The sequence below is a fragment of the Narcine bancroftii genome, chromosome 7 (assembly GCF_036971445.1).
Source record: "Narcine bancroftii isolate sNarBan1 chromosome 7, sNarBan1.hap1, whole genome shotgun sequence".
Classification (NCBI taxonomy): Eukaryota; Metazoa; Chordata; class Chondrichthyes; order Torpediniformes; family Narcinidae; genus Narcine; species Narcine bancroftii.
In genome coordinates, this window is record NC_091475.1 from 212435278 (window position 1) to 212461493 (window position 26216).

Below are 26216 nucleotides of genomic sequence, written 5' to 3' on the forward strand. Positions count from 1 at the left end.
TGAGCTTATGAGCCGAAATGGTCTGTAACAGTGCTATATGTCTATGTATGTCACTCCACAGCCTAATGGTACATCAGTGAATTTTCCATTTTCAAGTAACAATTCTCTTTTCTTCCGTGCTACTCCTGTTCCTCCTGTTTTCCACGTCCCTCCCCCTCTAGTTCTACCCACATTTCACTCACTGGATTGCCCCCACCACCACCACAACCACTTTGGTTCCATCTGGTCCCATTAGTCCCTTTACCTCTTCCTTTAATAGCTTCCACCTTCTCTACTTACTAGATTCCAGCACTGACAACCTTTGTCTCTATTATCTCTCTCAGCCATCTTCAACTCAACCCTGTATGACGCATCATCCTCCACCTGATCCCCTTTTTTTTCCACTTGCCCCTCTTCTCAGCTGTCTGTCATCCTTCACCCCTGCATAGTCCTTGACTAATCCTTCCCTCCCTCTCCTCGTTATACGGTCTCCCATCTTGATGATGGGTTCTGATCCGAAATGGCAGCTATTATTTTCCTACCATTGATGCCACTTAACCCAGAGTTTCTCCAGCTGATTTTTTTTTGTTCTAGATTCCAGTGTCTGCATTCTCCCTTTGTGCTACCAGTTTACTTAAGTAAAAACACCCAATGCTAGAGGAACTCAGCAGGTCTCGCACCGTCCATAGGAGGTAAAGATATATAACCAACGCTTCGAGCCTGAGCCCTTTGTCAACCTTGTCAACTATGGACGGTGTGAGACCTGCTGAGTTCCTCCAGCATTTCTGTGTATTTACTATAATCACAGTGTCTGCGGACTTGCATGTTTTAGGCCACCAGTTTATTTGTTCATCTCTCTCTCTCAGGATGATAGACGGAAATCCATAACCTACACTGTCTTTAACACTCCTCGAAAGTTCAGCAGTACCCTGATAAGGGGCATCAGCAAGAGGGCAACTCCCAGGAAGACGCCCAAGAAACCCCCAAAGAAGTCACCCAGGAAGTCGCCCAGATCAAATTCTAAGAAGGTAAATACCTGGTTCATTCATGGGCAGCTTGTTTAACCTTAGGTCCAAGGGGAAAGCTGCAGCCTCTCCCACCAGTTATTGGTTACCCTGAAAATGGGGGGAGTTGATAGGTTGTGCGACAGGCATCTTGTTGTGGTTTGGACTAGAATTCTTTCACGTGAAGACATTGAGTCAACTAGTTGGTCATGAGATCGTAAGAAACCAGATTTGACCACGTGGTCCCATCTGAGCCTGCAATGGGCCTCAGTGAGATCCTATCTCTTCTAAGTATCAGCTCCTGTCTGTTCCCAGTGAACCACCTCTCTGTTCAGTTACTGCCTTGAAGCTGTCTGCACTTGAGAGTTCCAAAGGTTCCTGTCCTGCCAGAGAGTTCCTCTTAATCTCCATCTACTGTATGTCCTTTAGTTCTAGAGTCCTCAAAAGGTAAACATTTTCTCTCCATCATGTCTCTCAGAATCTTATTCTAATGAGCTTACGACTCTTCGGAACTCCAGGAAATATAAACCCAATTCCCTCAGCCTCTTGCAAGATGACCCCTCTGAGAAATCAACCGTGAACCTTTTTCCAAACTGCCTCCAATGTGCATGTACCTCCATTCACCCCCCACCCCCAAAGCTGTGCAGTGCTCCAGATGTAGAAAGCAATTGTACCTTTAGCATTCACAACACAATCAAGGCTATCATTCCATTTGCCTTCATAATGACTTGCTCTAGTTTTTTATTTGCTGTCTTTGGGACACCCAGTTCCTCTGCATTCTGTAGGCACTCTCTGTGTCGTGAGATTGACAACATCCACAACTTGCAGCTTCGTGAATGGCCACCTTTCCTCTGTGGTCACCTAGACAATATACCATCCTGAGGCTCACCACTTTCAGGCTCTTGCCCTGGAGCCCACCAATTACAAACTAATGAGTGTCCTTTGGCTGCGTTTTCGTCCATGGTTGCCACTCAGTACACAAGGAGCAGGTGCAGTTTTCTAAACCATGTCTAATTGTGAGCCCTAGCCGCACATCATAGAAACTAGGCTTTCGACCCAATTTGCCCAAGCTGACCAAAATGTCACACCCACACTTGACCCAGCTGCCTGCTTTTGTTCCATCCTATCCATGTATCCGTCCAAATATCTCTTAAATGTTGCAGTAGTACTTACCCCAACCACCTGCTCCCCTTCACCTTAACCCTGTGTCCTCTGGTTCTCAATTTGTGTCCCTCAACATGGTTGTCCTTCCAGCATCATCCCTACAACACAGATTTCGATTTTTAGATTCCCCCCCCCCCCCCCCCCCCGAAGAAACTCACACAGACGTGGAGACAACATACAAACTCCTTACAGACAACGCTGGATTCGAACCCTATTCCCGATCGCTGGCGCTGTAAGAACGTTGCGCTAACCGCTACGCGAACCATGTTGCCCTGGTAACACTGTCTGTTGACAGGATAGTGTGGATGGGCAAAGAGGTCAACGTGGACATGATAAGCCGAAGGGCCTGTTTCTTTGCTGTCCTATTCTGACTGAAGAGCGGGGCAAGAAGTAGAAGACTTTGAACCAGCATGCAGTCAGCTAGGGCCAGGTGATGGGGATGCTGTGGGTCACCTCGCTGCCTGACCAATCTTTTATTGCTTTCTTTCTGCTTCAGGATGTTGGTAAACGCAAATTCTCCAGGGGCAGGATGTGAGTGCCGTGGAATGTGAGCAGACCCCAACAAGGATTATGCTGAGACCCACCGTATCTGCATCAAAATCAGCCGCAGCTATTCACAAACTCTCTGCCTTAAGAATGAGTGACTAGTTGGACTGATTACCACTCAGCGTAGGACTGCTGTGGCATTGGCAATGAGCTCTGATTTAACTGTGCTCTGTGTACAACCCCCACCTCCTGATTTCAATGCTCACGCTGTGTTAGAATCATGGCTCAAAACACACTATCGAACCACTTTTTGCATCCTTTTGCGACTCTTGGCTCTTGTGAATTTTCTAGTCAATGCTTTTGAAGCTAATTTCTCTTTTTTGAAAAGGCCATTTGATGGCAGCAGAAATCTGGTTTGCACAGGTGATTATCATTAGTACATGAGTGGGTCAGGGACGGAGGTGACACAGCCTTCACTGGGTCCTACCTTGCTCATCCCTCAGCCTCCAGCACACTTTTCGGGTGAGGTTCTGGATTGTGGAGCTCCAGGGCATCCCCAAGCCCAGGCTGCTGGTGAGCTCATGCACTTGGATTGTGCTAATACAGAAACAAGGCTTGACAGTGGAACCTTAATCTGGATCTACCCTGACATTGTATGTGTTACTTATCAATCACTTGGGGGGGGGGGGGGGGGGGGGGAGGGGGGCATGAGATACAAGTTGATGCTGTTAACTCCTTAACTTCTAGTGCTGAACCAATCCGTGTCATTAACGTAGGACAGCTTCTCTTAAACTGTTCACTGCATTTGCTGTCATACAAGATGATGCTCCTCTCTCTGTTAAAATAAGTGGGAGTTTCTCCCCTTCTGCCACATGGCCGGTACTGATGTCTCTGCCCCCATGTGTGGTTTAGGTGGCTAGGTAACTGTACCCCCAGCTTCTGGCTATAGCTCCCTACCCTATCACCTTTTAGTGGGGTTTCTCTGAGTGTGTGTGGGTTATGGGCTTTATTGTTCAGCAATGTGGGATAAAGCCCACCTTTTCTCATTCAGCCTGTTGGTGTGATGCTCTAGTCTTGGACAGTAAGCTGGACGGTTTAGGGTGACTTGTTTGCAAGCAAACATTGAGAAGCTGGAAAGACTCAGCAGGTCAGGCAACATCCATGGAGAGAAACAGACAATCAATGTTTCGGGTCAGGACCTGTTATGGGTCTTGATTAAAGGCTCCCAATCCAGATGCTGCCTGACCTGCTGAGTTCCTTCAGGTTCCAACACCTGCAGCTTCTGTGTTTCTTGTGTGGCTTATTCCCCAGCATCACACTCTGAGCTAAATTCAGAGTCTAGGTCACCTAATCACCACCTCCCCCAACCAAAACTATCTGGATCCTGCTTAACAGAGGATTCAGCCTGTTGGATCGCCTGTGGCCCTGAAACTTGTGCGTTCATGAACACATGGTGTTGCCAGAAGCAAGAGGTTGACTAGAAGAGGAGACGGAAGGGCTATAAAGAGAGAATGAGAGAGACCTGTCTGCCTGCTGGGCCTTTACAATGGATTAATCCCAAGGTTACTTGCTATTAGCAATTTACTTGCTATTGCTAATTATCTGCTTGGACTTTTCATCGATTACAAAATTTTCCCAGTAGTTTGTTTTCCATTGGTTCCTTTTGCTGAGCGAGCTGTCTGTCTGAGACCTCACTGCTCCCCTACAATCTAACACTACATCAGGTCTGGCAAGTTGTAGTCATTTTCTCCAGGCCTTGTTTCCAGTCCTGTGCAAGCTTTGGTTTCTGCCTATCTCCAAGCCATGGTATGTATATGTAGTCAATATTAATCTGTGATGGTGTGTTTATTATGAGAAGCCTGTTTTAAGATCATCGGTGTAATGAAGTTGAAGATTGGATGTAGAAGTCAGCCGACTGGTCTCAGGCTGGGTAGTCTCAGTCTGCCCGACCGCAGCAAGAATCCCGATGGCCATGGGCACACAATTGTTTTCATAACATTTTTTTAATCTGGGAAACCATTTTCTCTTTCCTATTTTTTTAAAAGGAAAACATTTGCTCCTGTCCTATCTGATGTGAGGGTAAATGGTTGCAGTTCTTTTGAATGCCTGTGCCTGTTTCAGTGAGTCTGTGCATTTCACTGCTGTACATGACTGTCTGCATCTGTATGTGTTTGTATTTCAACATGGAGGAGAGTATGTCACTGTCTGTTCCACTCGTGTGTGTATGAGCATTCATTTGTGTGTGTGCACGTGTTCCAGTATGTGTATACATGTTCCAGCATGCACGTGTGTCCACACATGTTGTGCTGTGCATCTATGTGTTGCGGTGCGAGTGTATGTGTGTGCACATGTTCCAGTCAAGCCTCTGTGTGTGTGCGAGTGTGGGTGGATGCATGCACGTGTTTTGGTGCACGTGTGTTCCGGTGTGAGCCTGTGGGTATGTGTGTGTCCATGTCTTCCAGTTTGCACCAGTGTGAACATGTCATTTTCACTTCCCTCAACACTTTAGATTGTGTGCTGATGGCAGCGAAGTTACCCTTCACTATGTGTGTGTTTGGGACAGGAGTGTTTACATCTTTCTTTGTACACCACAAATGATGGAGTCCACTATGCATGTGACGCATCTGCCATGAGTTGGTTCTCTGCTGGCTTCAATGACCAGCTCTCTGGGTCACCCTGCCAAGGCTATTGCAGGAAGTTATACTTTTTAGCAAACCTGATGGCAGTTGAAGGTGTCCTTTGCCAGCAATCAACAAGCCCCAGTCCTGTCTGAATCTTACAAGAGCCCTCCAGTAAAACTAAACCCTTTGCTTGGTGTGGGAGGAAGAGGAGGGTCTCTCACTGTCGGGCCTGTTGCTCTGGCCATTTGACTGCATTTTCCATCTAATTGTGTGCTGTTGTTCCCTCAAACTCTTGGCTTTCTAACCCATAGCACAACTGGGACGTTGGGCACTTGTACAGACAGAACCTGCCAGGTTCTGCTGACCGGCTACTTGGCAGAGAACCGGAAGGATTTGCCCACAGACAGTGGGACATTGGAATGGCAGAGATTCTGATCACTGATCCCCGTGCTCCATCAGAAATGATGAACTGAAGCAGGCTTTAAAACTTAGGGTTTTTTTATACAAGATGTCTAAACTGTTTCTCTCTCTCTCTCTCTCTCTCTCTCTCTCTCTCTCTCTCTCTCTCTCTCTCGCTCTCTCGCTCTCTCTCTCCCTCTCCCTCTCTAATGCAGCCTTTCTGATTACGTGTGGTAATCTTGAATATTTTCTCAATTTAATAAAATATGGATTGGTTTCATTTTCAAGTTTATTGTCATATTGTCCTCCCAGCATTAGAAGGGTTCTTTTTGTGAACTGAGCATGTGTATAAGCTTAAGAAGAAAGGTCAGTTAGTACATGGGGAGCATGGGAACACCAGGGTGAGGGTCAATGCTGGAGCCTGATGGGACCAGGGTCTGCTGTCTTTGAACCTGTTAGTGCGAGATTTCACACTCTTGAGCTTTATTCCCAACAACAGGAGGGAGAACACATAAGGTGGTGCCATCTGGCCCTTTGAACCTGCTCTGCTATTTGGTAAGATTAGCTGAACTGGCCAGGACTCAGTCAGCTCCATGTACCTGCTTTTTCCATAATCTTCAATCCCCCATTATGCAAAAAGTCTATCTAGAAGAGTGGGTTGGGTGCGATAGGGCTTTCGGAAATGTTGGCTGCCTTTCTAAGACAGTGGGAAGAGCATTTGGAGTGGAGGGAGGTTTATGTAATGTTCTGAACTGCATTCACCCCTGCCTGCAGCTTCTGATCTTGAGCAGAACAGCTCCTGCTGTGATGTCAAATCAGAATTTATTGTCACAAACATGTTACCAAACTCATTGTTTTGCTACAGCATTTCATTGCAAATATTGTTATAAATCACATTTCAAAATGGATAAATTCTGCAAGAGAATAGGATAAAGTGAGGTAGTGAGGTTCATTATTCTATTCAGAAATCTGATGGCGAGGAAAGAAGCTGTGTTTACACTTTTGGGTGTTCACCTTCTGATGGTAGCAGTGTGAAGAGGGTACGGCCTGGAGTAGTGAAGACCCTTGAGGATAGAGGGTGCTTTCTTAAGACATCACTTCCTGTAAATGTCATCCATATAGTGAAGACTTGTCCCTGTGATGTCACTGATGAAGTTAACTACTAGACAGGATGTTCTCCACAGTTCACCTATAGAAATTTTCGAGAGCCCTTGGTGACGTACCAAATACCTCAAATGCACCCCTTAAGTATAGCTGCTGGTGAGCCTCTTCATTATTGTATTAACATGGAGGCCCCAGGACAGGTCCTCAGGGATGTTGACTCTCTGGAATTTGAAGTTCTTAACCCTCTCTGCTGATCCCTCGATGAGGACTGGTTCGTGTTCTGATTTCCTACTGGTCCACAATTGGCACCTTGGTTTTGCTAACATTGAGTGCAAGTTTGTTGCTGTGACACCACTTAACGAGCTGATCTATCTCCCTCCTCTACACTTCCTCATTGCCATCTGTGATTCTGCCGACAAATGTGTCATCGGCAAATTTGTAGACGCCATTTGACTTGTGCCGGCCACACAGTCGGGTGAGTAGAGTGAGTAGAGCAGTTGGCTAAGCACGCATCCTTGAGGTGCGCCTCTGTTAATCGTCAGAGGTGGTATCCAGCAAAGATGCCTTTGGTGCACCTGTAGGAAAGTGTTTACCCTGATGTGGACAGTGGAGTGGGTTTCACTGCCCTCCCAACCTTGAGAGAGATTCTTGTCACTGTGCCACTCTACTTCCTGTATTCTGTCTCATCGTCATTTAATACCTGGCCTTTGTGTGTGTGTGTGTGAAAGATGGGGAGAAAATCAAAAATTCCCAGATGAAAAGTGGCCTGGGAGACCTTGTGCCATATGCCCTGAAGGTGAACTTGCAGGTTGAGTCGGTGGTGAAGAAGGCAAATGCGATGCTGGCGTTCATTTCAAGTGGAATAGAATAGAAGAGCAAGGATGTGATGTTGAGGGTTTATAAGGCACTGGTGAGACCTCACTTAGAGTACTGAGCAGTTTTGGGCTTCTCATTTAAGAAGATATGTGCTGACATTGAAGATGGTTCAGAGGAGGTTCACAAGGAATATGTATGACGGATTTTGGCCTGTACTCGTTGGAATTTAGGACATTGTTGTGGGGGGGATCTCATTGAAACATTTTGAATGTTGAATGGTGTAGACGGAGTAGATGTAGAAAGGTTGTTTCCCATGATGGGAGAGCCTAGGACAAGAGGGCATAATTTCAGGATTGAAGGGAATGCCATTAGAACTGAGATGTGGAGAAATTTCTTCAGCTTGAGAGTGGTAAGTCTGGAATTTGTTGCCACAGGCAGCTGTGGAAGCCAGGTTATTGGGTGTATTAAGAGATTAATAGGTTCTTGATTAGCCAGGGCATCAAAGGCCAGGCAGAGGGGCTGAGTGGGAAGACAGATCAGCTCATGATTGAATGGTGGGGCAGAGTAGATGGGCAAATAGCCTAAGTTTTATGGTCTAAATACGGCAACTGTCCCCACCTCTACCACTTCTGACTGCTCATCTCACATACCCACTACCCTCTGTGTGGGGAACAAAAACCTGCTCCTCGAATTCCTTTTAAATCTTTCCCCCTCACCTTGAACCTGTGTCCCCTTGTTTTCTACCCCCTACGCAGGAAAGATTGACCATTCACCTTGTGCCCCTCGTCATTTTATAACTAGTCATGCATATAACCATATAACAATTTACAGTATGGAAACAGGCCATTCCGCACCGATTTACGTGAAACTCCATTAGTTCCACCTACCCACTCCAATGCCCATAACCCTCCAACCCCCTCACATCCATGTACTCATCTAACCTCCTCTTAAATGACAGAATTGACCCTGCCGCAGCTACCTCTTCCAGTAGATCTTCCACTCAGCCACCACTCTCTGAGTGAAGAAGCATCCTCTTATATTACTCCTAAAGGTTAGCCCCCTAACCCTTAACTTATGACCCCTTGTGCTACCCCTCGGCCAACTCTGCTTCAGGGAAAACAATCCCAGCCAGTCCTATAAAAAACAAGCCCACTGGTCCTGGCAATATCTGGCTGAATCACATCTTTCCTATAGTTGAGTGACCAGCATTGCCCACATACCCCAAATGTGTTCTCCCAAATGCTTTGCATCCTAACTCTTGCACTTAAGGTCCCTTTTATTGTCACGTGTTACATGATCAACTTCTGCTTGCTGTACGGCAGAGTCTCCATGAGTATCGCCTGCCACAGCAAGATAGTGAGGCAAAAGAGAGTCTCTTCAGAGTCATTAGGTGTCTATGGATTTGCCTCGGCTTCTACACAGATGCCTGTTTGAAACATCAGTAACCTGAGCTAAGTATCCAAACCTCTGACATGATCAGGAAGCCTGAGGCCCTTCGGGAACCCTTCTTGCCCGCACCACCCTCTCAAATCCTGGTTCCAATACCTGGTTCCCATGAGCCAGTTTCCAGCGGCCCGCAGACTGGATCCCTCAGCTGCTGAGCCCCTTGCTGGTCTTCCACTGCAGTCACCTCTGGAGGGTTATCCCTGTTTCTTAACGGTGAGGGGGGGGCGGTTTCTCATTTCTCGTTCCCTGCGCTGGTCCACTGCTCCCCTGGAGTCTGAATCCCCTCGTGGCCACTGCCAAGCGCAGGTGCCATTATCTTGGCACGGACCTCTGTGGTTGCAGGATTTTATTTACAATCATGGGTTCTTAAAAGTTGAAAGCCTGTAATGGAGCTCCCGGCATCGAACCCATCAGAACAGCACTATGTTCTGCTCTCCGTGGCCTACATAAGCAGCATCAGCTGCTGTCACAGCATTTTGAAAAGGCCCTGACCGAATAAAGGCAGCAGAGAAGGTCATTCAGGCCAGGTGAAAGAAACCAAATAGGAGGGTATGGTTACGGCAGAGAATAATGGTGCAAAGAAAACCAGCCAACACTGAATCGTGTTGGTTTATTTAAAAAATAATAATCATGGCAGTTGGCAAATGTTTAAGTTTCAAATATGGGCTGGGCTCTGCAGCGTCTACACCCTCCTGCTGAAAGCCCAAGCCAGGTGGGCTGGATATGTGATCAGAATTCCAGACAGCCGATTGCCCAAGCAACTGCTGTACGGAGAACTGTCAGGGCAAGCGCTCAGTCGGTGGGGGGGGGGGGGGGGGGGGGGGCAGAAGAAACGTTACAAAGACTTCCTCAAAGCGTCTCTCAAAGGCCTGGGTATCGACATCAACACGTGGGAGACCCTTGTCCTCGACCGTCCAGCTTGGCACAGCAAGATCACCTCAGGAGCCCGTGCAGCTGAAGTCAGGCGCACAACGAAAGCGTGCTGTGCGCAAGACCCGAGCAGCATCACTTCCACGACAGCACCCACCCACTTGGGTCCCATATGTGGGCGAGCCTTCAGGGCCCGGATTGGCCTCACCAGTCACCTCTGGACCCACAGTCACCAATCTTCCATTTGAAGCCATGGTCATCTTCGACGATGAAGGGGGAACCACAATGTTTTAAATCACTGAGATTTTTACTTTGCAAACCTGCACGTTCAAGGTGATTTAGTGTTGTGTATGTTACACATGAGCATAAACTACAAGTTGCATTTTCATTTCTGTGATGCCTTTTAATGACTCTTGACCCAAAATACATTTCTGCTTGTAGAGAGCAAGATTAATAAAGATGCTGGAGAAACTTGGCAGGTCACACAGGATCCATAGGAATCAAAAGGTGACCAACGTTTTGGCCTTGGGCCCTTCGTCAGGTAGAAGCAAAAACAGGCAGGCGGCGTCTGAATAAAAAGCTCGGGGGGGGGGGGTTGTGGGCGGAGGAAGGTGGGATTACAGCCTTACAGATAAAAGGTGGATACAGGCAAGAGGGTAATGATAAAGCTGAGAAGCAATGGGGGTCAGTAGCTCTGATTAAAGCTGGAGGAAAGACTTGGGAGGAGGGGTTCATGAAAATTGGAGAAGTTAATGCTGTCCAGTTGGAGAGTATCCAGCCAAAATATTATTGAAGCAAAGGAGCATGATGGAGACCAGCTAATGTGTTAGCATAGGGATGAATACTGACCAAACATTTGGGGCGAGCTCTTCAAAATAATGCTTTTTCTCCCCTTAACATGAATGGGGATCTGACGGTGAAGAATATTTGCAGAAATAGGGGATTGAAACCACTCTGGTTTCTGCAACTTTGGAGGACAAGCAAATGCAACAAAACAGTTTTGGATAGAACCACAGTACTTTACAGCACAGAAACTGACCCTTCAGCACATGTAGTCTGTGTCTAATTCTGCCTAGTCCCACTGACCTGCACCCAGACCATATCTATCCCTCCCATCCACGTACCTGTCCAAATTTTTCTTAAATGTTAAAACTGAGCCCACATTCACCACTTCAGTTGACAGCTTGTTCCACACCCCCACCACTCTGTGTAAAGACATTCTTCCTAAACCTTTCACCTTTAACCCATGTTCTCTGGTTTGTATCTCACCTATCCTCAGTCAAAAAAGCCCATCCACATTTACTCTGACTGTATCCGGCATGTCTTAATCAAATCTCCCCTCATTCTTCTACGCTCCAGGGAATAAAGTCCTAACCTGTTTAACCTTTCCCTGTAACTCAGTTCCTGAAGCCCAGGCAACATCCTAGTAAATCTTCTCTGCCCTCTTTCTATCTTATTGATATCTTCCTTGTAGTTTGGTGACCAAAACTGCACACAATCCTCCAAATTTGGCCTCACCAATATCTTATACAACTTTGACATAACATCCCAACTCCTGTCCTCAATACTTTGATTTATGAAGGCCAATGTGCCAAAAGCTCTCTTTACAACCCTGTCCACCTGTGATGCCACTTTCCGGGAATTGTATATCTGTATTCCCATGTCCCATCCTCCGGCACCACACCTGTAGCTAAGGACATTTTAAATATTTCTGCCAGAGGCCCTGCATTTTCTATACTAGCCTCCCTCAAGGACAGAGGGAACATGTCAGGTCCTGGGGATTTATTTTGCTCGTCCTCCTCTTTAATCTGTTTTGGTTCCGACATTACTGTTCATTTTCCTCACTTCCCACAACTCTGCCCATGTCCTGAGTAAATACTGATTAAAAAAAATAAGATTTCCACCATCTCTTTTGGCTCCATACAAAGCCGACCACTCTGATCTTCATGGGGATACATTTTGTCCCCTACTCTCCTTTTGCTCTTAATGTACCTGTAGAAACCTTTATGGTTTTCCTTCGCATCATCACCAAAGTCACCTCATATCTTTTAGCCTTCCCGATTTATTTTTTTGAGGTTTTTCTTGCGTTTATTATTCTCCTCAAGGACCTCATTTTCTCCATGTTGCTTCTACCTGTAATACAGCTCTCTCTTCTTCTGAACCAGATCCCCAATATCCCTTGTAAACGAAGGATCCCTGTGCCTGCTAACCTTGCCTTTGATCCAGTCAGGACCATACAAATGCTGTACTCTCAAAATTTCACCTCCACTTACCTCGCACGTCCTTGCCCGAAAACAACTTGCCCTAATCCACACTTTCTAGATCCTTTCTCATTTCCTCAAAATTAGCCTTTCTCCAATTTAGAATCTCAACCTGAGGCTCAGACCCATCCTTCTCCATAATCAACTTGAAACTAATGGCATTACGATCACTGGACCCAAAATGTTCCCCTACACAGACTTCTGTCACCTGTCCTGTCTCATTCCCTAACAGGAGATCCAGTGATTCACTCTCTCAAGTTGATATATTGATTTAGAAAACTGAATACATTACACAAAGTCCAAGTCATCCACCCCTTTTACAGTATGGACGTCCCAGTCAATATGTGGAAAGTTAAAATCTACTATCGCATCCTGCTGTTTCCTGCAACTGTCTGCTATCCCTACAGACTTGCTCCTCCAATTCTCATTGACTATTGGCCGGTCTATAATAAAACTCCATAAATGTGGTCATACTTTTCCCGTTGCTTATCTCCACCCTTATAGCCTCAGCAGACAAGGCCTCTGGCCTTTCCTGCCTGAACACAGCTGTAATATTTCCCTGATGAGCAATGCCACTCCTCCCCCTCTCGTCCTCACCACCCCCCCATCACATCTAAAGCAATGGAAGCCCGGAACGTAGAGCGTGGATTGGCACATGGAATTATGACATTGTGGCCATTAGTGAAACTTGGTTGCACGAGGGGCAGGACTGGCAGCTCTATGTTCGTCTGCCTTTCCTTCAACACTCCCTGCATTGAAATAGGTCTGTGTGTGTGTGAGCCTTTATGTGAGAATGTGTATCTTTTTTGTGTGTATGTGTAAACGTCTGCATTTATGTGTCTAAATGTGTGTGTGCGTGTGTCTGAATGTGTCCGCCTGAGAGTCTGTGTTTGAGTGTGTGCGCATGCGTCTGAATGTGTCCGTCTGAGAGTCTGTGTTTGAGTATATGAATGTGTGTGTCTGAATGTGTCCGTCTGTGAGTGTGTTTGAGTGTGTGTGCGTGTGTCTGAATGTGTCCGTCTGAGAGTCTGTGTTTGAGTATATGAATGTGTGTGTCTGAATGTGTCCGTCTGTGAGTGTGTTTGAGTGTGTGTGCATGCGTCTGAATGTGTCCGTCTGAGAGTCTGTGTTTGAGTATATGTATGCGTGTGTCTGAATGTGTCCGTCTGTGAGTGTGTTTGAGTGTGTGTGCGTGTGTCTGAATGTGTCCGTCTGAGAGTCTGTGTTTGAGTATATGAATGTGTGTGTCTGAATGTGTCCGTCTGTGAGTGTGTTTGAGTGTGTGTGCGTGTGTCTGAATGTGTCCGTCTGAGAGTCTGTGTTTGAGTATATGAATGTGTGTGTCTGAATGTGTCCATCTGTGAGTGTGTTTGAGTGTGTGTGCATGCGTCTGAATGTGTCCGTCTGTGAGTGTGTTTGAGTGTGTGTGCATGCGTCTGAATGTGTCCGTCTGAGAGTCTGTGTTTGAGTATATGAATGTGTGTGTCTGAATGTGTCCGTCTGTGAGTGTGTTTGAGTGTGTGTGCATGCGTCTGAATGTATCCGTCTGTGAGTCTGTGTTTGAGTGTGTGTGCATGCGTCTGAATGTGTCCGTCTGTGAGTGTGTTTGAGTGTGTGTGCATGTGTCTGAATGTGTCCGTCTGAGAGTCTGTGTTTGAGTATATGAATGTGTGTGTCTGAATGTGTCCATCTGTGAGTGTGTTTGAGTGTGTGTGCATGCGTCTGAATGTGTCCGTCTGTGAGTGTGTTTGAGTGTGTGTGCATGCGTCTGAATGTGTCCGTCTGAGAGTCTGTGTTTGAGTATATGAATGTGTGTGTCTGAATGTGTCCGTCTGTGAGTGTGTTTGAGTGTGTGTGCATGCGTCTGAATGTGTCCGTCTGTGAGTCTGTGTTTGAGTGTGTGTGCATGCGTCTGAATGTGTCCGTCTGAGAGTCTGTGTTTGAGTATATGTATGCGTGTGTCTGAATGTGTCCGTCTGTGAGTGTGTTTGAGTGTGTGTGCGTGTGTCTGAATGTGTCCGTCTGAGAGTCTGTGTTTGAGTATATGAATGTGTGTGTCTGAATGTGTCCGTCTGTGAGTGTGTTTGAGTGTGTGTGCGTGTGTCTGAATGTGTCCGTCTGAGAGTCTGTGTTTGAGTATATGAATGTGTGTGTCTGAATGTGTCCGTCTGTGAGTGTGTTTGAGTGTGTGTGCATGCGTCTGAATGTGTCCGTCTGTGAGTGTGTTTGAGTGTGTGTGCATGCGTCTGAATGTGTCCGTCTGAGAGTCTGTGTTTGAGTGTGTGTGCATGCGTCTGAATGTGTCCGTCTGAGAGTCTGTGTTTGAGTGTGTGTGCATGCGTCTGAATGTGTCCGTCTGAGAGTCTGTGTTTGAGTGTGTGTGCATGCGTCTGAATGTGTCCGTCTGAGAGTCTGTGTTTGAGTGTGTGTGCATGCGTCTGAATGTGTCCGTCTGAGAGTCTGTGTTTGAGTATATATATCTATCTATAGATATAGATATATATATGTGTGTGTGTGTGTGTGTCTTGCTGAGGTGCCACTTCCTGAAAGATGTGCTTATCACGTTTGGTCAAAATAGTGCCAGAATCCAGCTCCCTTGAGGTTTGCACGGCCTTCCTATCAATGTGGCCAACTTTCAGTTTCCTCATTCCGTCCACTTGTTTGTTTCTGTCTCCCTGGCTAAATTTGGAAAACAAAATTTTGAATTAGCAGTTTGCCTCTGCACATTCTTTGCTTCCTGCCATTCCCTCATTCATTCGTTCCCATAAAATCTCCACTATCCCTGGCCACAGGTAACGCAGCAGCCACGGGAAATAAAAGGCAGTCTCTGGCCCAAGTCTTTTGTCAGGAATTTGGGGGGATAAAAGCTAATGCCAGAATAAAATGGTGGGAGGAGAGGCACAGCAGGAGGAAAGTGGAGAATCATGGGCTAACAGGTAAGAGGAGATGCACAGGAATAGTCTGCAGATGCTGGGATTGTAGTTGTACTGACAATAACCCCACCAGCGGTGCGAGTGTAAGACAGCTTTAATAAACTAAGAGGTACACTAAGAGGTCTTGTCTCTCTGGACGGCTTTAGAGACAAGGTCACCGGGATGACCCCTGGTGGCCTAGTGGTGGAATTACATATCACCGCAGTAGTGCCATGCACAAAGGTGCTGGAGAAGCATCCATAGGAAGTAAAGGCTAACCAACATTTCGGTCCTGAGCAAAGTGTGAGCAAGACGCAGGTAGGCTCCTGGAGGGAAGAAGGGGGAGGGTGCAGGCCGTGGATAGAGAGAGCAGGGAGGAGGGGGAAAAAAGCAAAGGAGTGATATGTCTCTGAATGGAGAGGGAAGGGATGGGGAGCCAACGGAAAGGAGTCGGTGGAATTGGGAATGAAAGAGAGAATTGGGAGGGGTTTAATGGAAGATTATCATCTCGGTGAAGGACTTCCCAAATCCTGCTGGCCTTTCAGTGGAATCTGGTTCCTTGATTGTTCAGGAATCTGATGGCTGAGGGGAAGAAGCTGTCCTTGTGCCCCTGAGTGCTTGTCTTCAGGGTCCTGGACCTCCTTCCTGATGGTAGCAGAGTGAAGAGGCCGTGGCCTGGGTAGTGGGGTCTTTGAGGACAGAAGCTGCTTTCTTAAGACACCACTTCATGTAGATGTCCTCAATGGAGTGAAGTCTGGTGCCCATGATGTTTCCGGTCGAGTTAACAAGCCTCTGGAGTTTATTCTTGTCCTGAGAGTTGGCGACTCCAGACCAGATTAGTGATGCAACCGGCCAGAATGCTCTCCATGGTACACTTGTAGAAGTTTTTGAGTCTTCTCAAACTCCTCACAAGGTATAGCTGCTGGCCAGCCTTCTTTGTGATTGCATCGACATGGAGGCTCCAGGACAGATCCTTGGAGATGTTGACACCTGGAAATTTGAAGTTCTTGACCCTCTCCACTACTGAGCCCTCGATGAAACCTGGGTCGTGTTCCCATGACTTCCTCCTGAAGTCCACAATCGTCTCCTTGGTTTTGCTGACATTGAGCGCAAAGTTGTTATTGTGACACCATTCAATGAGCTGATCTATCTCCATCCTGTACACTTCCTCATTGCCGTTGTGATTCTGTTGACAACTGTGTTGTAGATAGCATTTGAATTGTGTCTGGCCGTAGTCATAGGTGTATAGTGAGTAGAGCAGTGGGCTAAGCACACATCCTTGGGGTGCGCCTGTGTTGATAATCAGTGAGGAGGAGACGTTGTTTCCAATTCGTACTAATTATGGTCTTCCAATGAAGAAGGATCCAGTTGCAGAGGGGGGTAGAGAAGCCCAGAGTTTGAAGCTTGTTGACCAGCTCTGAGGGAATGATGGTGTTGAAGGCCGAGCTGTAGTCGATGAAGAGAAGCTGTATGTGTGAGTTGCTGTTTTCGAGGTGATCCAGAGCTGAGTGGAGACCCAGCGATATCACATTGGCTGTGGAGCGATTGTGACATTAGGTGAATTGCAGCGGGTCCAGATCTTTGCTTAGGTACGTGTTAATTCTGGCCATGACCAACCTTCAAAGCACTTCATCACGGTAGATGTTAGTGCCACTGGGCGATAGTTGTTGAGGCAGCTCACACTTTTGTTGGGTCAGAGTTTCAGTTTCTGTTTCATCCCAATTCTGGGTTGGTTGCTCTGGGCTGTAAGGACCTGGTCTAAGGTGATGTTTTTCACTGCATATCCCATGGTTGTCAACACAACACAGCTGAAATTGACACTGAAATCTTCCTTTGTCAGCTGGGTGAACTTCAAATTCTTTTGAATAAATGCCTTTTCATTTTTGGTCCTGAATCTGTTGTTAAAGAAACAGAGAAATCTTGAATGTGTAGCATCAGCTGCCAGGAGAAGCAGTGTTGTCCCATTTGAGTCCCATCCTCCCTGCCCCAATCCAGTTCCACTGTTACCATCTTCACCTACTTACTCACACTTTTATATCAAACCTTCTGCTGCCCCAGTGTCTCTGTACCTCTCCCCCTTTCATTTGTCCAGTATTCCATCACCTCGGACCCACCCCAGGCCCCCACCACCTTTCCTTCCCAGTTTAGTCTCGACGAAGGGTCCCAACATTGACTGTCCATTTCCCTACAGATGCAGCCTGATCCACAGGGATCAGCTTCCAGATCTTGTTCTCACCCTTCCGTCTCTCTCTTTCTCTCACTCTTTTTTCTCGCCCAACCCCCCCCCCCCCCCTCAAGAATCTGGTTGGGTGGAGCCAGAACAACAATTGCTCTCTGTGTCACCAAGACCTAGGAGCATTTTGTGAACTTCAGGAAGGGGAGATGGAGGAACCTCATGCCTGTCTTCACTGACAAGACGGTGGTGGAGAGAGTCAGTACCTTCAAGTTCCTGAGAGTCCACACTATCAGGAAGGGCCTCTCCTAGAATCAGCACGTTAGGGAACGAGCTAGGTCAGGTAGCGGACATTAATGTTGGAGAACCAATTGGGTCTAGTGACCATAACTCTGTTAGTTTTGGGGTAGTTTTAGGGAAGAGCAAGGAAGGGCCTAAAGTTGAGGTTCTGGATTGGAGAAGAGCAAATTTCGAAGGAATAAGAAGGGATTTGGGGAGTATTGAGTGGGACAGGATATTTTCAGGTGAGGGTGTAAATGAAAAATGGAGGATATTCAAAAAAGAAATTTTGCAGGTACAGAGTAGTTATGTCCCAGTGAGGATCAAAGGAAAGGCTGGAAGTCATAGGGAGGCTTGGTTTTCGAGGAATATTGGAAATTTGGTTAGGAGAAAAAGGGAGGTGTACAAGAGGTATAAAGAGCAGGGAGCTGAGAAGTTGAAGGAGGACTATAAGGTGTGTAGAAGGAATCTTAAGAAAGAAATTAGAAAGGCCATAAAAAAGGCATGAAGAGGCTTTGGCTGACAGAGTAAAAAATAAATCCAAAGGGTTTCTATAAGTACATTAAAAGTAAAAGATTAGTGAGGGATAAAATTGGACCCCTTGTAGATAGCGAGGGTAAGCTGAGTGAGAAGTCTGAGGAAATGGGGGAAATTTTAAATGATTTCTTTGCCTCGGTATTCACTAGGGAAAAAAATGTTGAACCAGTTGAAGTAAAGGAAAATAGTGGGGAGGTCATGAAGCATATAAGGATAACCGAGGAGGTAGTGATGGCTGTGTTAAAAAAGATAAAGGTGGATAAATCTCCCAGACCGGACAAAATATTCCCTAGGACACTCAGGGAGGCTAGTGGACAGTTAGTGGGGCCATTAACAGAGATATTTAGGATGTCACTGGCCACGGGGGTGGTACCAAAGGATTGGAGGGTGGCGCATGTGGTTCCTCTATTTAAGAAAGGGTCCAAATGCAAACCTGGGAATTATAGGCCTGTAAGTCTGACGTCTGTGGTGGGAAAGTTGATGGAAAGTATTCTGAGGGATGCTATTTACAAATTTTTGGTGGTACAAGGATTGATAGGGAGTAATCAGCATGGTTTTGTCAGGGGTAGATCATGCTTGACAAACCTGATTGAGTTCTTCAAGGGGGTTACAAAAAAGGTTGATGAAGGGAAAGCTGTGGATGTTGTCTATTTGGACTTTAGTAAAGCTTTTGACAAAGTTCCCCACAGGAAGTTAGGAAAAAAGGTGGAGGCATTATGTATAAATAAAGAGGTAGTGAAATGGATTCAGCAAAGGTTGAATGGGAGGTGTCAGAGAGTAGTGGTAGAAAATTGTTTGTCCAATTGGAGGCCGGTGATTAGTGGAGTTCCTCAGGGTTCAGTCCTGGGTCCACTATTATTTGTTATATATATTAACGATCTGGATGTAGGGGTAGAGAATTGGATAAGCAAATTTGCGGATGACACAAAGATTGGTGGTGTTGTGGACAGTGAGGTAGATTACCGTAGATTAAAAGGTGATTTAGGAAGGCTGGAGGTGTGGGCTGAGAAATGGCTGATGGAATTTAATACAGATAAGTGTGAGGTGCTACATTTTGGAAAGGCAAATTTAAATAGGTCATATACATTGAATGGTAGACAATTGAGGAGTGCAGAGCAACAAAGGGATTTAGGAGTGATGGTAAATAGTACCCTCAAGGCTGATACTCAGGTAGATGGTGTGGTGAAGAGGGCATTTGGAATGTTGGCCTTCATAAATCGGAGTATTGAATTCAAGAGTAGGGAGGTTATGATGAAATTGTACAAGGCATTGGTGAGGCCAAATTTGGAGTACTGTGTACAGTTTTGGTCACCAAATTATAGGAAAGATATAAACAAAATAGAGAGAGTGCAGAGAAGGTTCACGAGAATGTTGACAGGATTTCAGGGTCTGAGTTCCAGGGAAAGGTTGTGCAGACTGGGGCTTTTTTCTCTGGAGCGTAGAAAATTGAGAGGGGACTTGATCGAGGTGTTTAAGATTTTAAAAGGGACAGACAGAGTAAATGTGGATAGGCTTTTTCAATTAAGAAAGGGGGAGATTCAAACTAGAGGACATGGTTTAAGATTGAAGGGGGAAAATTATAAGGGGAACATGAGGGGAAATTTCTTGACACAGAGGGTGGTGGGGATGTGGAATGAGCTTCCGGCAGACGTGGTCGAGGCGGGATCATTGGTTACATTTAAGGAAAGACTGGATCGTTACATGGATAGGAGGGGACTAGAGGGGTATGGACCAGGTGCTGGTCAGTGGGACTAGGAGGGTGGGGATTTGCTACGGCATGGACTAGTAGGGCCAAACTGGCCTGTTCTGTGCTATAAGTGGTTATATGGTTATTGAGGCATTAATACTTCTACCATCTAAGGAGTTTACTGCGGATTAATATCTGTGAAAATCTCATCTCTTCCTAACAGTGGAACCATATTCTCTGCCGCCATTGCCCGTCCTTGTGTTGTTCCCAGACAGGGCTGAGTGAACGGGGGGAAGTGCTCCTGTTACAAGCAAACAATCTTGGCCTTGGCCTTTCCCACGGACTTGACTTACTTCTCCTCTCCTTCTGAGACTCTCCCATCCATGTATCGATCGTCGATGAACTGGTTGTCCGCCAGCCAGTAAATGATGCTGGAGATCTTGGATATCTTGGTGGATGCCTTGCAATTCAGCTCCAGGGATTCCCCTGTTTGGGGGGGGGGGGGGAACAATGTTTGTTATTCGTATTGACAAGGTCAGGGCTGCTGCACTCACCCCACTGTACCCTACTCTGGTCTCAACCAGGTCCCTGATTCTAGCAGGTGTACAGGCATACTGGCTGAGGAACGACAGATCAACGCAGAGAAACCCCTCCACATGGCCAGAGTTTCTCACTGAGCTCTATGCATGGAAGCAGGCCCTTCAGCCCATTGTGCAGTAGCTGACTAAGGTAGCCCCACTTGCCTGGATTTGGCCCTTCATCCTTTCCTATCCATGTAACTTATCTAAATGTCATTTGAATGTTACCAACTGTCCCCACCTCTGCCATTTCCTCCTGCACCCACCCCCCCCCCATCCCACGTGAAGAAGGTACCCCTAGATCCTTCCTAAAGCTTTCCCCTCTCTCCTTAAACCCTCTGACTTAATATTCACCTACTCTGGGGATAAAAGATCCTGTGACAATTTATCTTGCATATGTCCCTCCATAGAAAACAACAGCATGGAAAACAGACCATTTGGCCCTTCTACTCTGTGCCGAAATATCATTCCATGAGTCCCATCAACCTGCACCCAGTCCATAACCCTCCAGACCTCTCTCATCCATGTATCTATCCAATTCATTCTTAAAACGCAAGATAGAGCCTGCATTTACCACATCAGATGGCAGCTCATTAACACTCCCACCACTCTCTGTTCCCCCTAAAGCCATGTCCTCTCCCAATCTAAGTGGAAAGAGCCTATTCACATTTACTCTGTCTATTCCCCTTGTAATTTTGTAAACCTCTATCAAATCTCCTCTCATTCTTCTTTTCTTTGGCTTGGCTTCGCGGACGAAGATTTATGGAGGGGGTAAAAAGTCCACGTCAGCTGCAGGCTCGTTTGTGGCTGACAAGTCCGATGCGGGACAGGCAGACACGGTTGCAGCGGTTGCAGGGGAAAATTGGTTGGTTGGGGTTGGGTGTTGGGTTTTTCCTCCTTTGCCTTTTGTCAGTGAGGTGGGCTCTGCGGTCTTCTTCAAAGGAGGTTGCTGCCCGCCAAACTGTGAGGCGCCAAGATGCACGGTTTGAGGCGATATCAGCCCACTGGCGGTGGTCAATGTGGCAGGCACCAAGAGATTTCTTTAGGCAGTCCTTGTACCTTTTCTTTGGTGCACCTCTGTCACGGTGGCCAGTGGAGAGCTCGCCATATAACACGATCTTGGGAAGGCGATGGTCCTCCATTCTGGAGACGTGACCCATCCAGCGCAGCTGGATCTTCAGCAGCGTGGACTCGATGCTGTCGACCTCTGCCATCTCGAGTACTTCGACGTTAGGGATGAAAGCACTCCAATGGATGTTGAGGATGGAGCGGAGACAACGCTGGTAGAAGCGTTCTAGGAGCCGTAGGTGGTGCCGGTAGAGGACCCATGATTCGGAGCCGAACAGGAGTGTGGGTATGACAACGGCTCTGTATACGCTTATCTTTGTGAGGTTTTTCAGTTGGTTGTTTTTCCAGACTCTTTTGTGTAGTCTTCCAAAGGCGCTATTTGCCTTGGCGAGTCTGTTGTCTATCTCATTGTCGATCCTTGCATCTGATGAAATGGTGCAGCCGAGATAGGTAAACTGGTTGACCGTTTTGAGTTTTGTGTGCCCGATGGAGATGTGGGGGGGCTGGTAGTCATGGTGGGGAGCTGGCTGATGGAGGACCTCAGTTTTCTTCAGGCTGACTTCCAGGCCAAACATTTTGGCAGTTTCCGCAAAGCAGGACATCAAGCGCTGAAGAGCTGGCTCTGAATGGGCAACTAAAGCGGCATCGACTGCAAAGAGTAGTTCACGGACAAGTTTCTCTTGTGTCTTGGTGTGAGCTTGCAGGCGCCTCAGATTGAAGAGACTGCCTCCGTACGGTACCGGATGTAAACAGCGTCTTCATTGTTGGGGTCTTTCATGGCTTGGTTCAGCATCATGCTGAAGAAGATTGAAAAGAGGGTTGGTGCGAGAACACAGCCTTGCTTCGCGCCATTGTTAATGGAGAAGGGTTCAGAGAGCTCATTGCTGTATCTGACCCGACCTTGTTGGTTTTCGTGCAGTTGGATAATCACGTTGAGGAACTTTGGGGGACATCCGATGCGCTCTAGTATTTGCCAAAGCCCTTTCCTGCTCTAAGGAATAAAGTCCCAACCTGTTTAATCTTTCCCTGTACTTCAACTCCTGAAGACTCAGCAACATCCTAGCAAATCTCTGCATTCTTTCAATGTTGCTGATATCCTTTCTGTAGGTAGGTGACCAGAACTGCACAAAATACTCCAAACCGGGCCTCCCCATTGTCTTATACAACCTCACCGTAACGACCCATCTCCTGTACTCAATACTTTGATTGATGAAGCCTAAGATGCCAAAAGCTCTCTGTACAACCCTGTCCACCTCTGCTGCCACTTTCAGGGAAGAATGTATCTGTATTCCCAGATCTCTCTGCTCCTCTGCATTCCTCAGTGCCCGACCATTTACCGTGTTCGTCCTACCTTGGTTTGCCCTTCCAAAATGCAACACCTCACACTTGTCTGCATTAAACTCCATCTGCCATTTTCTGGCCCATTTTTCCAGTTGATCCAGATTCCTTTGCAAGGTTTGAAAATCTTCCTCACTGTCCACAATGCCTCCTACCCTAGTGTCATCAACAAATTTGCTGATCCAATTTACCACGTAATCATCCAGATCATTGATATAGACAACAAACAATGGTCCCAACACCGATCCCCGAGGCACATCACTCGTCACAGCCCTCCAGTCTAAGAAGCATCATCCACTACCACTCTGACTTCTTCTATTCAACCAATTTCAAATCCAGTTTACAACCTCTCCTTGAATATCTTGTGTCTGAACTTTCTGAACTAACCTATGAGGGACCTTGTCAAAAGCCTGACTAAAGTCCATATAGACAACATCCACAGCCTTTCCTTCATTTACTTTCTTGGTAACCTCCTCAAAAAACTCTAAAGATTGGGTTAAACTTGACCTACCACACACAAAAGGCACCGACTATCCTTAATCAGCCCTTGGCCGTCCAAATGCTTGTACTGTAGCAGGCCGACACTGCAAACAGCCGTCGAACATGATGATCGGGTAGACACCCTCCAATAATTTACCTACTACTGACATCAGGCTCACTGGCCTGTAATTTCCTGGTTTACATATGGAGCCTTTTTTAAACAACATGAGCTCCCCTCCAATCCTCTGGCACCTCACCCATGGCTAAGGGCATTTTAAATATTTCTGCCAGGGCCCCTGTAATTTCTACACTTGTCTCCCACAAGGTCTGAGAGAATATCATATCCAGCCTGGGGGATTTATCTACCTGTATTGGCTGTAAAGCAGCAAGCACCTCCTCCTCTTTAATCTCTAAATGTTCCACACCACAACTGCTTGTTTCCCTTCCTTCCTTATTTACTCTGTCAGTTTCTTGAGTAAATCCTGATGCAAAAAACTGTTTGCGATCTCTCCCACCTCGTGAGGTTCCACGTAGACGACCACTCTGATCCTCTAGGGGACCAATTTTGTCCCTTACTATCCTTTTATTCTTAATATACCTGTAGAAACCCTTCAGGTTTATCTTCACATTATCTGCCAAAGCAAACTCATGTCTTCTTTTAGCCTTCCTGATTTCCTTCAGTATTTTCTTACATTTTCTAAACTCTTCTAGTACCTTATTTGCTCCTTGTTCCCTATACCTGTTATACACCCCTCTCTTCTTCTTAACCAGATCTTGAAATCAAGGTTCCCTCTGCCTGTTAACTTTGCCTTTAATCCTGACAGGAAAATGCAAACTCTGCCCTCTCAAAATTTCACCCTTGAAGGCTTCCACTTACTGACCACATCCTTGCCAGAAAACAACTTATCCCAATCCTCTTTTACTACATCCTTTCTCATTTCCACAAAATTGGCCTTTCTCCAATTTAGAATCTCAACTTGAGGACCAGACCTATCCATATCCATATAGAACATTACAGCACAGAACAGGCCCTTCAGCCTTCTATATTGTGCTGACCTATATATTTCTACAAAAAAAAACTATACTAAACCCTCCCTACCCTGCAAACCTCTATTTTTCTTCCATCCATTTGCCTGCCTGAATCACTTAAATGTCCCTCATGTTCCAGCCTCCACCACCATCCCTGGCAAGGCATTCCAGCCCCCCACAACCCTGTGTTTTAAAAAAAAATTACCCGACATCTCCACTTAAACTTCCCTCCTTTCACTTTCTACAGATCTCCTATTAGGGAATGAGATAGGTCAGGTGACAGAGCTTTTGATGGAGAACACTTTGGGTCTAGTGATCATAATACAATTGGTTTTAGTTTAATCATGGAGAAGGACAGGGCTGGGCCTAAGGTTGAGATTCTTGATTGGAATAAGGCAAATTTCAAGGTGATGCGGAAGGATTTAGAAGGTGTGGATTGGGGTAATTTATTTTCAGGGAAGGATGTAACAGATAAATGGAGGATATTCAAAGGGGAAATTTTGAGAGTACAGGGTTAGTTTGTGCCTGTGAGGATTAAAGAAAAGGTTAGAAAATAAAGGAAGCCTTGGTTTTCAAGGGATATTGGGAATTTGGTTCAGAGAAAGAGGTATGTGTTTAGGCAGCAGGGACTAGATGAAGTGCTTGAGGAATATAAAGTGTGCAAAAAAACAAAAATGAGAAAGGCTAAAAGGAGATATGAAGCTGCTTTGGCAGGTAAGGTAAAAATAAATCCGAAGGGTTTCTGCAGGTACATTAAAAGTAAAAGAATAGTGAGGGATAAAATTGGGGCCCTTGAGGATCAGAGGGGTAGGTTATGTGAGGTCAGAAGAGAGGGAGAAATTTTAAATTATTTTTTTCTTCAGTATTCACTAAGGAATGGAATATTGAGCCAGGTGAAGTAAGGAAATCTGGTAGTGAGGACAGGGATAATATGCAGATTAATGAGGAGGTGGTACTGGCTATTTTAAAGGTGGATAAATCTCTGGGCCCTGACAAGATATTCCCTAGGACCCTGATGGAGGTTAGTGTACAAATAGTGGGGGCGCTCAGAATACTTAAAATGTCACTGGCCATGGGGGAGGTGCCGGTGGATTGGACGGCAGCTCATGCGATTCTGTTGTTTAAAATAGGGTCCAAAAGTGAACCTGGTAATTATAGGTCTGTGAGTCCAACGTCGGTGGTGGGTAAATTAATGGAGAGTGTTGTTAGAGATGGTAAATGCAATTATTTGGAAAGACAGGGATGGATTAGGAGTAGTCAACACAGTTTTGTACGTGCTAGATCATGTTCAACAAATCTAATAGAGTTTTTCGAGGAGGTATTATGACGAGGGGAAGGCTGTGGATATTGTGTAAATGGACTTTAGTAAGGCCTTTGACAAGGTTCCGCATTAGACATTAGTTAGGAATGTTCAAGCATTAGGTATTAATGTTGAAGTAGTGAAATGGATTCAACAGTGGTTGGATGGGAGATGCCAGGGAGTAGTGGTGGAAAATTGCTTGTCAAATTGGAGACCGGTGACTAGTGGAGTGCCTCAGGGATCAGTACGGGGTCCATTGTTGTTTGTCATTTATATTAATGATCTAGATGATAGGGTGGTAAATTGGATTAGTAAGTATGCAGATGATATGAAGATTGGTGGTATTATGGACAGTGAAGAAGGTTTTCAAAGCTTGTAGTGGGATATAGAACAATTAGAAGGGTGGGCTGAAAGATGTCAGATGGAGTTTAATACTGATAAATGTGAGGTGCCACATTTTGGTAGAACTGATCAGCAAAGATCATCACGTTAAATGGTGGACAATTGTGGAGTGCAGTAGAACAAAGGATTTAGGAATTCTGGTACATAATTCCCTGCAAGTGGAGTCACATGTAGATAGGGTGGTGAAGAAAGCATTTGGTACGTTGGCCTTCATAAATCAGAGTATTGAGTACAGGAGTTGGGATGTCATGTAGAAGTTGTATAAGGCATTGGGGAGGCCAAA

General features: G+C 46.1%; 2 protein-coding genes across 9 annotated transcripts in view; one reads left to right on the forward strand and one right to left on the reverse strand.

Moving 5' to 3' along the window:
• Positions 1-2950, forward strand: part of LOC138739676 (nuclear mitotic apparatus protein 1-like) — a 173207-nt gene extending 170257 nt beyond the window's left edge. For all 8 annotated transcript variants that reach the window (XM_069892221.1, XM_069892217.1, XM_069892218.1 and 5 more), the window contains 2 exons: positions 846-1007; positions 2644-2950. In XM_069892221.1, the coding sequence (XP_069748322.1) occupies positions 846-1007; positions 2644-2682 (201 nt within the window). In that variant the 3' untranslated portion in view covers positions 2683-2950. The remainder of the gene's footprint in view (positions 1-845; positions 1008-2643) is intronic.
• Positions 2951-15159: 12209 nt separating this feature from the next.
• Positions 15160-26216, reverse strand: part of LOC138739678 (interleukin-1 receptor type 2-like) — a 40161-nt gene continuing 29104 nt past the window's right edge. The window contains exons 4-5 of the mRNA XM_069892229.1: positions 20092-20224; positions 15160-16957 (exon numbers count right to left, since the gene is read on the reverse strand). Of these exons, the coding sequence (XP_069748330.1) occupies positions 16756-16957; positions 20092-20224 (335 nt within the window). The 3' untranslated portion in view covers positions 15160-16755. The remainder of the gene's footprint in view (positions 16958-20091; positions 20225-26216) is intronic.